General features: G+C 36.3%; 1 protein-coding gene across 1 annotated transcript in view; it reads right to left on the minus strand.

Annotated features, from left to right (window-relative positions):
• Window positions 1–6,713: 6,713 nt before the first annotated feature.
• The window catches only part of LOC142322793 (F-BAR domain only protein 2-like), a 28,110-nt gene continuing 18,114 nt past the window's right edge, over window positions 6,714–16,709 (minus strand). Inside the window, exons 6-7 of the mRNA XM_075361869.1 lie at window positions 13,707–13,839; window positions 6,714–6,800 (exon numbers count right to left, since the gene is read on the minus strand). Coding sequence (XP_075217984.1) covers window positions 6,714–6,800; window positions 13,707–13,839 — 220 coding nt within the window. The remainder of the gene's footprint in view (window positions 6,801–13,706; window positions 13,840–16,709) is intronic.

Raw genomic sequence — 16,709 nt, forward strand, 5'->3', positions numbered from 1 at the left:
ATATTTAACAGCTAAAACATCTGTATTTTATTAATAAAAAAAAAACACCAAAACAGAAAGAAAAGCCAAGAAGGATGACTTACAGTAAATAAATTAAAACACCAAACTTTCTTATAGCCCAAATAGACTGGACACGTAAAAGGAGATGAAAATTTAATAATAGTTGGAGATTGGAATGCAAGCATTGGAAAAGGCAAGGAAGGAAATATAGTGGGTGAATACGGGCTGGGCAAAAGGAATGAAAGAGGGGACCGACTTATAGAGTTTTGCATGAAGTATAATTTAGTAATTGCCAACACCCAATTTAAAAATCATAATAGAAGAATATACGCTTGGAAAAAGCCAGGCGATACTGCAAGGTATCAGATAGATTATATCATGGTTAAGCAAAGATTTAGAAATCAACTTGTTGACTGCAAAACTTACCCTGGAGCAGTCATTGATAGCGACCATAATTTGGTGATAATGAAATGCAGATTGGGGTTTAAAAACCTGAAGAAAAGATGACAGATGAATCGGTGGAATTTAGAGAAGCTTGAGGAAGAGGAGGTAAAGAAGATTTTTGAGGAGGACATCGCAAGAGGTCTGAGTAAAAGATAAGGTAGAAAATGTAGAAGTAGAATGGGAGAATGTTAAAAAGGAAATTCTTAAATCAGCAGAAGCAAACTTAGGCGGAATAAAGAGAACTAGTAGAAAACCTTAGGTTTCAGACGATATATTGCAGCTGATGGATGAACGTAGAAAATATAAGAATGCTAGTGATGAAGAAAGTAAAAGGAACTATCGGCAATTAAGAAATGCGATAAACAGGAAGTGCAAACTGGCGAAAGAAGAGTGGATTAAAGAAAAGTGTACAGAAGTGGAAAGAGAAATGAACATTGGTAAAATAGACGGAGCATACAGGAAAGTTAAGGAAAATTTTGGGGTACATAAATTAAAATCTAATAATGTGTTAAACAAAGATGGTACACCAATATATAGTACGAAAGGTAAAGTCGATAGATGGGTGGAATATATTGAAGAGTTATATGGAGGAAATGAATTAGAAAATGGTGTTATAGAGGAAGAAGAGGAAGTTGAGGAGGATGAAATGGGAGAAACAATACTGAGATCTCAATTTAAGAGAGCATTAAAAGATTTAAATGGCAGAAAGGCTCCTGGAATAGACGGAATACCTGTAGAATTACTGCGCAGTGCAGGTGAGGAAGCGATTGATAGATTATACAAACTGGTGTGTAATATTTATGAAAAAGGGGAATTTCCGTCAGACTTCAAAAAAAGTGTTATAGTTATGATACCAAAGAAAGCAGGGGCAGATAAATGTGAAGAATACAGAACAATTAGTTTAACTAATCATGCATCAAAAATCTTAACTAGAATTCTATACAGAAGAATTGAGAGGAGAGTGGAAGAAGTGTTAGGAGAAGACCAATTTGGTTTCAGGAAAAGTATAGGGACAAGGGAAGCAATTTTAGGCCTCAGATTAATAGTAGAAGGAAGATTAAAGAAAAACAAACCAACATACTTGGCGTTTATAGACCTAGAAAAGGCATTCGATAACGTAGACTGGAATAAAATGTTCAGCATTTTTAAAAATTAGGGTTCAAATACAGAGATAGAAGAACATTTGCTAACATGTACAGGAACCAAACAGCAACAGTAATAGTTGAAGAACATAAGAAAGAAGCCTTATAAGAAAGAAAGGGAGTCTGACAAGGATGTTCCTTATCTCCGTTACTTTTTAATCTTTACATAGATCTAGCAGTTAATGATGTTAAAGAACAATTTAGATTCAGAGCAACAGTACAAGGTGAAAAGATAAAGATGCTACGATTTGCTGATGATATAGTAATTCTAGCCGAGAATAAAAAGGATTTAGAAGAAACAATGAACGGCATAAATGAAGTCCTACACAAGAACTATCGCATGAAAATAAACAAGAACAAAACAAAAGTAATGAAATGTATTAGAAATAACAAAGATGGACCACTGAATGTGAAAATAGGAGGAGAAAAGATTATGGAGGTAGAAGAATTTTGTTATTTGGGAAGTAGAATTACTAAAGATGGATGAAGCAGGAGCGATATAAAATGCCGAATAGCACAAGCTAAACGAGCCTTCAGTAAGAAATATAATTTGTTTACATCAAAAATTAATTTAAATGTCAGGAAAAGATTTTTGAAAGTGTATGTTTGGAGTGTCGCTTTATATGGAAGTGAAACTTGGACAATCGGAGTATCTGAGAAGAAAAGATTAGAAGCTTTTGAAATGCGGTGCTATAGGAGAATGTTAAAAATCAGATGGGTGGATAAAGTGACAAATGAAGAGGTATTGCGGCAAATAGATGAAGAAAGAAGCATTTGGAAAAATATAGTTAAAAGAAGAGACAGACTTATAGGCCACATACTAAGGCATCCTGGAATAGTCGCTTTAATATTGGAAGGACAGGTAGAAGGGAAAAATTGTGTAGGCAGGCCACGTTTGGAATATGTAAAACAAATTGTTAGGGATGTAGGATGTAGAAGGTATACTGAAATGAAACGACTAGCACTAGATAGGGAATCTTGGAGAGCTGCATCAAACCAGTCAAATGACTGAAGACAAAAAAAAAAAAAATTTAATTTTTGCTTCCCAAATATTTTAATTTTACTCAATTACCTGATTTTCTATACGGAAGTGCTAGTCTTATCAATTATTACATTGTATTCAAGTTAAAATTACAATAGGAGATTCTTAATAAGAGGTATTCATAATAAGAGGAGAATTGAAAATATAATTTAACATTTGAATATATAATTTAAACCTGTTTTAATGTAATTGATAATTGTTTAAGCATCAATGCTATGAGTTGTTATACATTTTTCTTATTTACTATATACTAACACAAATTATTTACTATATACAAACTACCTAAATGAAGACTAACTATATGAAGAGTTTTCATTTTATGATATACCAATTGCACATCTAGTATGCCCAAGCCCACCAAATGAGAGGAAGCATCTTCCTCAAATTTTTCTGATGAAGAGAAGCTTACCTGTGTAATCCAAATCCATATTAACTTCTTATTAATTAAGCCTACAGATTATTGTTGGGGGACAATATAATAAATGCATTCTGAAGCAGATGGATAACAGTAAAATAATAACATTGCTATTTGTTAATAATAATACTAGGTAAAATGATAAACAGTATCTCTTAATATCTGATGGTAATAAAACACCTAGAATGCCTCACAGAGTAACATCCTGGATATTGAAGAATGGGAAATAAGCTAAATTCAATGACTAAAATCACTTTTAATGAATTACTATCTATAAAATACTAAAGTTAAGAATATTGGGGGCAGTTCATTGGATGCTGTTAGCATTTTTAAATGGCTATGATAACAGCAGTTAATGTCACTTTTTCATAAAATAAAATACATGGTATTGACTTATATGGTTATGTACATAGAGATATATTCTGTATCAAGCTTACCCATTTAAAGGTCTTTAAATAGATGTATCTGGGTTTCTTATATATTAAGAAAAAATATTGTTGTGTAATTAGTAAATAATTTGCATATTCAATCAAAATTCCAGTAAGATGAATTTTTTTAATAAAATAAAAATAGTAATCCTTAGTAATGTTTTACGTAAAATGAGTACCTTACAAAATTTTTAAAACATTAATTTTATTTATAATTTGAAAAAAGCATGTTTCATCTGCAAGTGAATAATTAACATTTTGAGCTGTTTAAATTCAGCTTATTGAAGAATTCAAATGGAAAACTTACTCTATTGCTTGACATGAAAGATTTGTTTTTGAGAAAGGGTATGCCAGTTTCTGAGTTTCAAATCTGGTTCAACCATTTGATTATGGAAAAAATTAATGATAGATATTGGAAATATTACCTTTTTTAAAATGTAAAATTATATAACAAATAATGAATGATAGGTTTTAGGGAGAATTCCTGTGGTTGTAATCAGCTCAGTTATTGCACCTTTAGAGAGATTTCTTCCTGATGAAGTTAAAAATACGAGAGGTGGATCAAAAAGTAAGTTACACCCTTGTTGTGTTCTTGAACTTAAAGGGATATTAATGTCTTGTATGGCAGCACTGGTTGAGTTGTCTTCATGCTCCCCCAGCAGCAATTCAGTACGTGTGCAGTATTATTGTCAATATGGCGTGTCCTCTACAGTTTTTGTCCAGCATAGAAGTACGATCAGTAGTCCGACTTTTGTAGGCAAAAAATTACAATTGTTGTGAAATTCATTGCCAAATTGTTGAGGTATATGGTGAGAATGCAATGTCACGCATGATGATCACAAAATGGTGCCAAATCTTCAGAAATGAAAGAACAAATGTGAGTGACGAACTGCGTGCTGAGCGTCCTTCAACTGCAAACTCGAGGGTAATGCGGAACGCATTAATACAACGCTTGATTAACCAGCTCATTAAAATTAGAGAGATTGAAAGTGAACTTAATATCAGTTATGGTAGTGTGTTTGTGATTATTCATGATCAGCTTGATTACCATAAGATGTGTGCACTGTGAGTTCCACATCTGTTGATCACAACCACAAACATCAACGTTTTGTATCTGATCTTTCTATTCTTCAATGTTATTCCAGGACTGGTCCACAGTTTTTGAAACATTTCATCACAGGGGATGAGAGCTGGGTGCTTCATTACACTCCTGAGACTAAACGAGCATCACATGAATGGAGACATAAAAATTTGCCGCAGACAAAAAAAGTGATAACATCTCCACATGTTTGAAAGGTTATGCTAACATTCTTTTTCGATTCTGAGGGAGTTGTTTATAGTGAATTTATGCCCCAAGGAGCAACAATCAATGCTGAATCTTACTGTTACACTTTAAAAAAATTGTGTAAAGTGATTAAACATCAAAGATCCGGGAGATTGAGTGATGGTGTTGTTTTTCTTCAGAACAACGCTACTTCTCATTCAGCCTCATGTGACAAAGGAGTTACTGCAAAAGTTCAAGTGGTAACTATGGTCTCATCCACCTTACAACCCTGACCTCGCACCCTGCGACTACCACCTGTTTGGTCCTCTCAAGTGAGACCTGGGAGAGGAGCGTTTTGCTAATTAAGATGAACTTAAGGAAGCGGTCCTTAAATGGTTGAAGGAAATTGGACAAAATTTTTATGAGAGTGGAATTGAAAAACTTGTCACAGGGTATGAAAAGTGTTTAGAAAAACTTGGGATTATGTCAAAAAATAGATAAAAATATGTAGTTTTTTGTTCAATAAAAAAAAAAATTGCTTCATGAATGTGTTTGTTTCATAGAGGGGGTGTAACTTACTTTCTGATATTCCCTTGTATAATTATAAGTAAACAATTTAATCATGTTCCTGTTATTACAGGAATTACTGAATATGAATTTGTTAGCTGGAGTCAGAGTGAATTTATTTATTTAATATTTTCTTTTATATCATATTATGGGTACAAGCAATAAGTTTTGACCAATATGAAATCACTGCTAATACATAAAGAATTGTGAGGTAGCAAACCAGTTTCTTCTGTTATCATCAGTTAAATTCCCATTAGCTATGAATAAATAGCACATGGACCAACAAATGATTGGTATTACGAGCTATATCAAAAGTGTAACAAGATGATAATTTCCATTTGATAAAAATTTTATATCCAAATGTTTCATTTGCTATCTGTTCAAGATTCTGGAATTAAATAGAATTCCTTCATGCTGAAATCTTAAACTGGATTAACAAATTCCAGCCAACTAGTACTGTTTTAGGTGTAAATAAAGAAAAACTATAAGGCCTCTAAAAACCATTAATTGATCAAGCAAGTTACCTGAAATCCAAAATGCTTAACAAGTCATCATGCAAATTCACTGAGCTTATAAGAGGGAATGAAATGCAATTTTACACTAGGATTTAGGGTTCACTAGGGTATCATCCGTAAAAATACAGATAGTACAAAACTTCCACCAAATGATTTACCTTCAAGACAGAATTTTTCATTCTACTTCAAATATTGTATGAAAATCCTGAAATTTTGAATGTGTCAGATAACATTTTCATTTATCAGTTCATGACTGTAATTATGGTTATAATCTCAAATTTATGATCAATGTAAAAAGATAGGAAAAGGATCCTCTACATAACAAAAAAGTGAATATGAAGTACAATGTTACAGGTCTGTTTTTCTTTGGATATAACATCTCTACATTATATTGTAGCTCTTAACAACTTGTTGCTTAATGAAATATTATTTTAGATGGCCCTGATACAGAGAAAATTATGATGATGTTTTAGGAAAAATTTATTTATTTTTTTAAAATTTGTTATTATATCTGTTGGATGAAGTGAGGTGTACAGTATTGTTGTTGTAAGTCTAGAATTTAAGAGCAAAAAGGATGTTTCTAGTTGTGCGCATGACCGTAGATTGATACTCTTTTTCCATTTGACAGCACCACTAGCAGAGATGGCAACTCTTGAAAAGAAAGTCTTCTGTTGTTTTACATTTGCCAAATGTGAATCCGTTGTTATAGTTCATTGTGTGTTCTGTAGAAAGTTTAATTGTGATCCTACAAGCAGCAATAAATGAAACATTAAGTTTACTCCTTAATTTAGGTTCCTAGAATTTCAGTATGATTTTATTTCACTCTTTGCCCAGAAATCAAGGTGAAATCTTTCACTCGCCATAACTTACTAAAAGAGTGTTTCCAGACCCATGCTTTATAACCTACATTTATATGAATTCTTTTCATAATTTTCGCTAGTAGAATGTGCCCAGAAAGCACCAGTAACAGTACGTGAATCATTCTGTACACAAAATTAACAAAATAAAATAACCCTATACAATACATTAAATATAAAAAAAATACTATAAACTAATTCAAATTCAGAAGGGATTATTGAAAATTATTTTCAGCATAAACTTACGTTATGTACACGCTGAACAGGACGCAAAAAATTCAGTATTTAAAAAAAAAATTCAACGATAGTAATATTGTTGCTGTAAAGAAAATAATTTTTTAATTGTATATTAACTAAATTGGTGGGAAGATTTTTCAAATGGTTTGGTAATTTATTAAAAATGGCAAAGGAAGCAAAGAAAGGTTTTTTCTAGTTTTTTGTGTAACTAACAGAATACTTCCACTGTGTTTAGTCATACAAAAACAGTTCCATTGTCTGGTTTGGTACAGATGGATTCCGTACAGAAGAAGTAACTTGTAATCTTTTTAGCAAAGATTACAAAATATATAAACACAAGTAACTTTAACATATTTAATTTTCTACCTACATGATTAATAATTATGGGAGCTAAACAACTGATATCTCATTTTTGTATCTTAAAAACTAATTATAACTTTTTGTCCTGCCTCTCAGCCAAGGCTGAGAGGCAGGACCTTGCAAAGTCGAGGATGATGGAGTACAGCGATGTGGTGGTTGGCTCTGTCCTGGTGGACTCTGGGGCGAAGCCTCACTTGAAGGGGTCTAGCTCAGGATCCAAAGGGATAGGGCGGATCGAGGGTATGCGGTCCGCATGGGCCAAAATGTCCTCAAAAAAGGAGTCAAGGATTTTAGTCGAGTTTAGACAGCTGGTCGACTTGTACCTTTCTGAATGTTCCTTGATCGTTGCTGAACTGGTGCTGAAAAACGAAAACCTCCATGGTGCAAAACAAGCCATTGATTCAGTTGTTTCTCGACTGTCGGGCAAGATGGATCAGGTGGTGGAAGGAATTAAGGACTTCAAACTGGAAACAGAAAGGGTCCTTGGCAAGATCCATACTTTTCTGAAATGGGTGGAGGAGAAGGTAATAAAACATGCCTCCTCCGCTGCGATAACAGCCACGCTGGGGCCTAAGAGGGTTAGTCCCACTGCCGGCTATCAAAATTAAGCGAGCCACTGTCAAGGTGGTCCTTGTGACGCCTAGTCCAGGGGCTTTGTCTGCGATGATGGAGCTGACCCTGAAGAAGGTCCTGGACCCACGGAAGGAAAGATTCCAGATTTCCCGGGTCAAAAAAACAAGGGACCATGGAGTCGTCTTAGAGGTTGTTAATGAGCAGCAGGCGTAGTGGCTGTTGGAGGTTGACGTTCTTAGGAAGAACAGGCTAAAGGCTCAGTTGCTGGCTGAGCAGAGACTGCAATTATTGGTCTACAATTTGCCAAGGGCAATGAAGGTAGAGGAGCCTGAAATCCTCAGGGCTATACACAAAATCCTGTTGGATATGGATATCGAGGACTTCCTCAAGGGGATCAGGGTGGTCCGGCAATTGGGGCAGAAAAAGGCCCTGAAGAGCGACTGAATAACTGAGACCTTGTCAAAGATGTGGCAGGTGTTGGTGACTGGTGATCAGCTGTTCTTTGGGTGGAGCTCTTGCAGGGTTGTCGACCATACAGAAGTACCCCAGTGCTCCAAATGTCAAGACTTTGGGCACACCTCTATCTGCTGTAGAGCACAGTTGGAGGTGTGTGGTCATTGCACCGTTGCTGGGCGCAGCGTAGTTAACTGTTCTAATAAGACTGCACCTGCACAGTGCACTCCCTGTGACTTGGTGAAAGGCTTTGATGGCGGACACCAGGTCAGGGGCAAACAATGCAGATTGCATGACATAACCCGGGTGAAGATCGTAAACAATACGGCGTATGGCGACGCCTGAACTGGGAGAAGCTTTCAAGGATGATCATCACGATATCGAACGCTTGTGCCTGGGACAGTTAAACCTGCATCGTTCCTGGGCGGCCACCAATGAAGCCATGATAATTCTTGAGGAGTACGACCTCGAGGTACTCTTGGTCCAGGAGCCATACACGGTCCGGGATAGGGTGGTCGGCTTCAACGGGGTTGACGTTCTTCATTCTCGTAGGGAACGGCCGCTCTCTGCGATCGTGGTTGCTCAGTCTCGTTGGGTGTCTTCTTGATGCCTCAGTTTTTTTCTGATGAGCAATTCACCGTCGTGCGAGTCACGAGGGGTACGCTCGATGTTGTACTGGTTTCGGGATACTTCCAGCTTGGATGGAGTATCGATGAATTGTTGGCGAAGTTGGGGCGGATTCTGGATGGTCTACTGGGCATCAGAGTGCTGGGTGCTCTGGACGCTAACGCCAAGTCTTCCGCTTGGGGTTCACCACTCACTGACTCCAGAGGCGCTGGTCTCGCACAGTTCATTGAAGCCAGGAACCTCCACTTGCTTAACGAGGGAGAACAACCACCGACTTTCTCTTCCGAACTGGGGGAAAGTTACATCGACGTCACCTTGGTGACGGGCGATCTGCTTAGGTCTACAAGTAGTTGGACTGTCTGGCCCGAGGCCAGTGTGAGTGATCATAGGCTTATAACCTATGTGATCGCTTACGGTGGCGGTCCAAGAGCTCCAGATTCGGGTCGCTATAACCTAAGATAACCTGGATAAAAACAGGGTGCGGCACGAGTTTGCGGCTGCTTTACAGGGGTTGGAATGGCGCATGGAGCACAGGGAGGAAGTGAAATTGATGGCTGAACAATTCGGTCGGACTATCAAGGCTGGCTGCGATATGGTCCTACGGCGGCCTCGGCCAATGGACGGACCCTTAGGTAGTGACCAGTCCGCTGATCGGAGAGTGCCTGGAGCCGTCATGACCACTGCTTCCAGTAGCTGTCTGTTAAACGCAGGCGGAAACCCGGGAAAACGTAGTGGTCCTCTGACCTTAGTGTGCTGCATGCTAGGTTCACTAGGAGAAGATACCAGCGTCGCCCCCTAACGGGTATTATCGTTGATGACGTGCGTGCTGAGGGTCTGCGGATCTACCGGCGCGCCCGTAATGAGTACGTTCAAGCCATCAAGGAAGCCAAACTCAAGCTATCGCAAGACTCCATGCGTGAGTTGCAGCGCAATCCCTGGCAGCTTGCTAGTCATGTTACTGGCCAAAGCCATTGCACGTGCTGCCCGGTGTTCGATTCGGGTTTGGTGGTGGTGACCACACTTCAGCATCTGTGGCGACATACCAGGCGTTCAATTTTATTTGTCAATTTTTATTGACAAAGAGGTAGCATTTCCTTCCTTGTGTTGGAGTTCTCTCCTATGAGTTGGAACATCGCAAAGTTCCCCTAGCCCTGCAGGCCATAGTACATGACTACTTGTCAGATTGCACAGCTCTGTTTAAGGATGCACACCTCGTTGTGGAAAAATCCATCATCAGGGAAAGCCTGCAAGGCACCATTCTCGGTCCCTTGCTGTGGAACCTGGTTTCAACAGATTTTTGGGACTGACATTTCTGGAAGGGGTCACAGCCCAGGCTTTCGCCGATGACTGTCTCCTGTTAGTTTGTATTAATTCATGACCGCAGCTACAAGATCGAGTGTCTGTCGATTTGTCAATCACAGAGGGCTGGATGAACATTCAAAATTAAAGGATTTCTGTACCCAAGATAATGTTTATGCTTCACAAGGGTGCAGATAAATTACCATACAATCGTAACCCCTGTATTAAGTATAAAGGCTGTATAATCAGTCGAGTTCGAGTTCATAAGTACCTAGGTGTTTCGTTTGATGAGAAGTTGCTGTTTAGCAACCACATTAGGACACCGTCTCCGAGATGTACAAGCTTAGGAGAATTGCTCAAAAGGATTATAGACTGTTGGGCCATCATTTGTACATGGTGTACTGAGTTGTCTTCGAAAGTATGACCTCTTATGCGGCGTCCGTTTGGGCACATGGGTTGGAAAGAAATTGAGCACTTATTCAAAATTTAAGGAGTTCCCAGTGCAGAGCCTCAATTGCATGCACTAGTGTTTCCAAAACGACCTCCTACAAGGCTACTACTGTATTGGAAAAGGCTCTCCTAATTGATTTATTAGTGAAAGTTCGAGCGGCCATGTGGAAATTGCGAAGAGGCAGGGAGGTATTAGGGATGCGGTTTCAAGCCAGGCCTGTACCGGAGCGGAACGGTGATCTCAATGCACCGATTCTAAATTCTGAACAGTTGCCCATCTCCTGCCTGCAGAGAAGGCTTTACAGCCTTGCGATGGAAGCATGGCAGCAAGAATGGCACACCACGACTTAGTCGTGGTGTGCCATTCCTTGTATAAGGAATGCGTGGAAGGTCCTTGTATAGATTTATACAGGATCTAGGGGGATGGCATGCCTCTCCTTCGTTTTTAAAGGCAACGGGAGCCCAAGTGCTCTCCAACCATGTAAATTTACACCAATATTTGTTTCGATCCCACCTGGCAGCTGATGAGCTGTGCGTCTGTGGGGAGGTAGAATCGAACAAACACATGATGTTCGATTGCCCAGCTCTTGGGGGGGCTAGAACTCAGGCCGCCCTGGAACTTAGAGGTCATGGGGAAAATTGACTACTCACAAGCGGCAAATCAATGTGGCAAGAGCTGCATTGTTGGACCATGTGGGAGTTCCTTGATGTGGTTGCTTTTTTCAACCGACATCAGTAGTTTACCTAAGGGAAAAGACTCCTACCGCACTGCTGTAGGAAGCTAACCGAGAGATATGGCTGGCTACCAGCCAGATTTTGGTTCCAAGCGCTTTAATGGTGGGTAGGTACTTGGCATTCAGCAGCCTAGGCATGCATGGCAGCGAATTGCTGTCTTTGACAAGATAAATTAATTATTGATAGTCATATATGTTTTAGTAGTTGACGGGGTGCACCTACCCATTTTAGTGATATATGAAAGTGGGCGGTGGGACCCGCAAGTGAGTGGTGTATGGTACCATGCTTATTCCGCTCACACTTTTAGGTTAGTTCTAGGAGCTAGTTAGGAAAATGGTCGCTAAACTGTTTCATAGGTCAGTAGACGTTTGTGGCGCAGACATTCAGTCTTACGCTTTAGGAAATCTGAATGGGGGTGGTGGCAGGAGAAATGCCAAGCAAACCAATCAGTAAAGATATGGCCTAAATCAAATGCTTTAATGAGATTAAAAAAATTTGAAAATGAAATCTTTTTGTTGTCTACGCAATTTAAAATATTTTCCAGAAACTGGAAAATGGCTGTCAGTAGACAATTTTTTTCTAAGATCATGCTGAAAATTTATTAATATACTATGCTTTTCAAGAATTGTCAAGTCAATTTTTCTAAATACTTTAGAAAAATTCAGATACAAAATTGGCCTATAATTAAGATAAAAGTTAAAACTTCCTGGGTATCAACAGGAAATAAAACTATTTAAGTGAAAGACATTGTTTGAAATGAATCAATATATAGTTGTTTATAAAAGTAGAAAAGAAATGATTAAATTCCTCTGATACCTGGATGTGATAACATAAGTTTGGTCCTTTTGCATTTTTGGTAAAGTTATCTAACCTGTTTTATTTCCAAAATGCCTTTCACGTTTGATAACTGCCAACACAGTTTCAGATTTAATGTTTGAATTAGATATTATATTATAATAATATTATATTTTAGTGGTACAAATAACTTCAGTGTAAATTTATTTGTAATTTTTCAAATAATTCTGGAAGTTATAAGATTAAATTATTTAGACATTCCAAGAAGAATTCTTAGCACAGAGCTAGAATTTACAATTCCTTTAGTAACCTGTATATTTTTCTTTTTATGCTTAAACTGGTTTTTTCTTTACTGAAGGGCAAGTTAGAAAAAAACCTTTTGAAATGTATTACGAAAATTGTTAAATTTTTCATCAAAACTAATTTTATTATTACTTTTCTAATTTATTTCTGACAAGTACTAAAATCTCTAATTGAATTTTCTTTTATCACACTTTTAAAATAATAAACGTAATCATTGTCTCATCACATATTTTCATTAATAAATGATGCTATTGCAATTTGACAATTGTGATCTGAAAGACCATAATCTGCACAAAAGGATCAAAAATTATCTTTTGATAAAGTTTTAAAAAAATATTGTTTTCATACAATATTGTTCAAATGAATTATTTCTCAATAACTAAGTTATTTTGCGAAATCATATCTGATAATAGCAAAGTAGTCATAATGAGTCATATTTTTTTAAATTGTGGAAATTGCAAATAGTAATAAAAATAAAGGTAATTAAATCAAATTTCTTGAACTTTTATTAGTTTTTTACATCAATTTTCTTAGAATTAAATTCTCTACAAGTTTTGATTATAAATTTTATGCATTTATTAGTCATTTAAAAAACCTTTTGTATTACAAACGTAAAAAAAATGTGTATTTAGACAACACATTTTTCTGTTTTACAAATGTAATCTGTATTCATATAATCTGTATTTATCAATCACATGTATAATTTGTATCACATAATCTGTATTCATTCCAGAAGACGAAGATATGAATGTACATTGCTTCTAGGCCATTATGGAAATATTTTTTGTCAAAATCATCTAAAACAGCATTGAACAGTATGCTCACAATTTCTTTTGCCAATATGTAACTGACTCACTGTAGATGTTTTTATTAAATTATACTTTTCAAATGGATATCAATCTTAAATTCAAAGTTAGTTTTATAGTGCATTTTCTGAATACAAAATGTAAATGCACAGAGATTTATTGAGAAATCTTAGGTGACTTAACATACTGACAGACTGGCAGAAATAAATGTGCAAGAAAGTCTTATGAAAACTTTAAATAGTATATTTTAAATTAAATTAATCATGCATACTTTGTATAACAAAATCATAAAGTATTTTGATAAAGCCCATTCAAAATTTTTGGAAGAACTTTATAAAATAATAAATAAGCCCACAAGATCATTTGATGAGAATGGGAGAAATCAAATATTTACCTGATATTTAAGAATATCTACATTGAAATATGAAGCAGAAGGATTCTGCTCAGACTGACGCCTCAGAAGAGCTGTTAAGGCACTCATATTAAAGTCATATGCAGTACTCTCACTAGTTGACTGCACTGAATCGCTGAAATAAATTGATTTAAAAGTAAAATAAATAAGCAGGTTTAGTACAAATTAATTTAAAGAGTATAATAATAAACAGTCAACTCTTATCTAATATTGGTACTAACAGCACCAAACTGAGATGTTTAATACGAAAGTTAAAGAATTTATTATAAGATGAAGTATTTATAATATACTAATGTTCAACTCCCCTCGGTGGGGAGGTTGCCCTTACCAGTCCTACACTTCAAGACTCCTCCTTTTTTTTATATATAGAATTAAACTACTTCACTTAGAGATTTCTTAACACAGCTTGAATTTCCTTATAGACTTGTCAATAGTTTACTGGTGTGCAGATACGCAACTATTTTTTCTTCATTCCCGTTTCCCAAAGAAGAAATGAAAGATGATGATTTCCTGAAGATGTTATCAGTCATAAGAATCAATTGAAATTATTGATATATTTTTAAATATATTCGACTTTATCATAGTTAACTGAAAATTTTTCTGCAACAGAGATTAAGTTAGCACCCCAACAAATTAATAAACCAGCTATAAATGGATTTGGTTTTTTACTACCTGCTGCTTTTAAATACTTACAGGTTTTCCAGTTATACTGTATGTGTCTAACAGAAAACAATTTGTCTGCTGGAAACACATTTCTATTAGATAAAATAATTAATGGAGTTTTAGATAAAATTTTAGGTGCTACTTTTTAACTTAAACTTCTAAAGATCTCTAAAATAATTAATGGAGTTTTAGATAAAATTTTAGGTGCTACTTTTTAACTTAAACTTCTAAAGATCTCCAGCCATTATCTGTTTAATATCCTCATAAAAATAAGGATTTAGACATGGTTCATTTCAAATATTTATTCTACGATTTATTCCACCCATAAATGGAAATCTTTCAAATCTACTTGGATTAATAACAGAGCCTGGATTTAAAATAAAACTTCCTACAGCATCAAAAAAAAATTTTACCTGAATTAGTAAGAGCATAAATACACAATGAATTACATTTCCCATTTTCTCGATTAATAATAAAACATAAATTTAAAAAAAAATTTCATTGGAAATAAATCACAATCAACCTGAAATAATAACAAAATAAGTAGAGTATATAGATTCATCTGTTGTTAATATAAGTATTATTACAGTCTTCTTCATTTAAACAATTATAAAAGGGGTTTTTTGCCTCAAACAACATTTTTTTTATTTTTCACAAAAAGGAAGGATTATAAAACAAAAGAAAAAACTGATTTACTTTCATTTAGTCTTACGGTTTAAACTGCACAGTTATACTAACTGTAAATTTAGACAGGAGATTCAGAAGCTGACAATGCCCATTACTAACACAGATTAACAAACACAACTGCATGAGGAAGTTAGAATTCTACAGATATCTCATTTCAAATTAAGTTAATGTGACAACAGATTTAGATAGCACATGTGAACAAGGAACACTGAAACATTTCTGCTTAAACAAATAGAAGGCTACTGATGTTACTAAAAATTCTTCAGTCAATACACTATAAGTAACATTATATCAGTTATCTATGATATTAAGTGAACTTAACAGGAAATGTGAATGTATTGATGTCACCAAGTAACACAGTTCATTCTTGCCCATATGTATATATATATATATATATATATAATCACACACACATGTGTGTGCGTGTGTGTGTGTGTGTGTGTGTGTGTGTGTGTGTGTGTGTGTGTGTGTGTGTGTGTGTGTGATCTTAAAAACATTAATCCACTTCATTACCTTTAGAACAAATGAAAACTTCAGTAAAAAAAGAAATGACTCCTCGACCTCCTTGTTCAAAAGAGGGGAAATGGATATTGATACAGACTGTCTTTATTTTTATAATTTCCTCTAATACTAGAAATGATTACAAAACAAAATAAAATATCACAAAATGGTAGAATCTCAGGTGTTTATACTTGCAGGTTATGTAAGTTTTTATAGTGTTTTAGTTGTTCCTTGATATCCATTTGTTAAACTTACTTTACAAATATCCTGCAACTAATTTGTAAATTTTTAAAACAGAACAGTCCCTAATAAATGGCATTTTATTTAATTAAATTATTATTGCATTCACTTGTTGATGAAACTTAAATAAGTATGTTCTCAAATGACTTTGAAAGCAAATCAAATAGGATCTGGGTGTTGTAGTGAGGAGATAGTTTGGAAGAGAGTTTTCTATAAAAAGAAAAAACATATAAAAATTGTACCTGTATGTATGTTTATGTATATATATATTTTTTTTTTACCACATATATGTCTAACTTAATGTCAGCAGATGGCAACGGGCAACGGTAGCAGTTCAGATGTCAGTGGGTGCACAGTATACGTATGCGCTTGCATAAGTGTCACTCCTGCCGCGCAGTTCTCTCACCACTCTCAGGGTCCAATAAAAGAGCATGCACGAGAGTGAATTTTTAGTTCATTGTCAACTACCACCTGGAGAAGACCAAGAAGAAGGAGAAGATGGAAGAAAACAGAAGTTCCCTGACCGCCTCAACGTGGGACCTCCCAACGGATGCCAACATCCCCACTGGAGTAGCAGGCCTAGTCGGCTCACTGTGGGAGCCGCTGGGTGTAGATGCTACTACCTTCCCACTCCAACTTGCTGGGCTTCAATCACCCTGGCTAGCGACTCAGCAGCAGGAGCCAGCCCAGCGTGGGATCGCTTGGGCCACACTGGCAAAAGACAACCGACACCGACCTGACACTGCCGGGCTCTGGAGGCCACCACTGCCACACTATAGTCAGGCCGCTGAGGGGAAGCCTGGTCTGATTCCAATGAATGAACTGCAACTCCCGACTACAGCCAAGTCGACTTCACTGCAGACCAGCTTCCAGACCCAACAGTTCTTCTCAGAG

The sequence above is a fragment of the Lycorma delicatula genome, chromosome 4 (genome assembly GCF_047948215.1).
Source record: "Lycorma delicatula isolate Av1 chromosome 4, ASM4794821v1, whole genome shotgun sequence".
Lineage (NCBI taxonomy): Eukaryota > Metazoa > Arthropoda > Insecta > Hemiptera > Fulgoridae > Lycorma > Lycorma delicatula.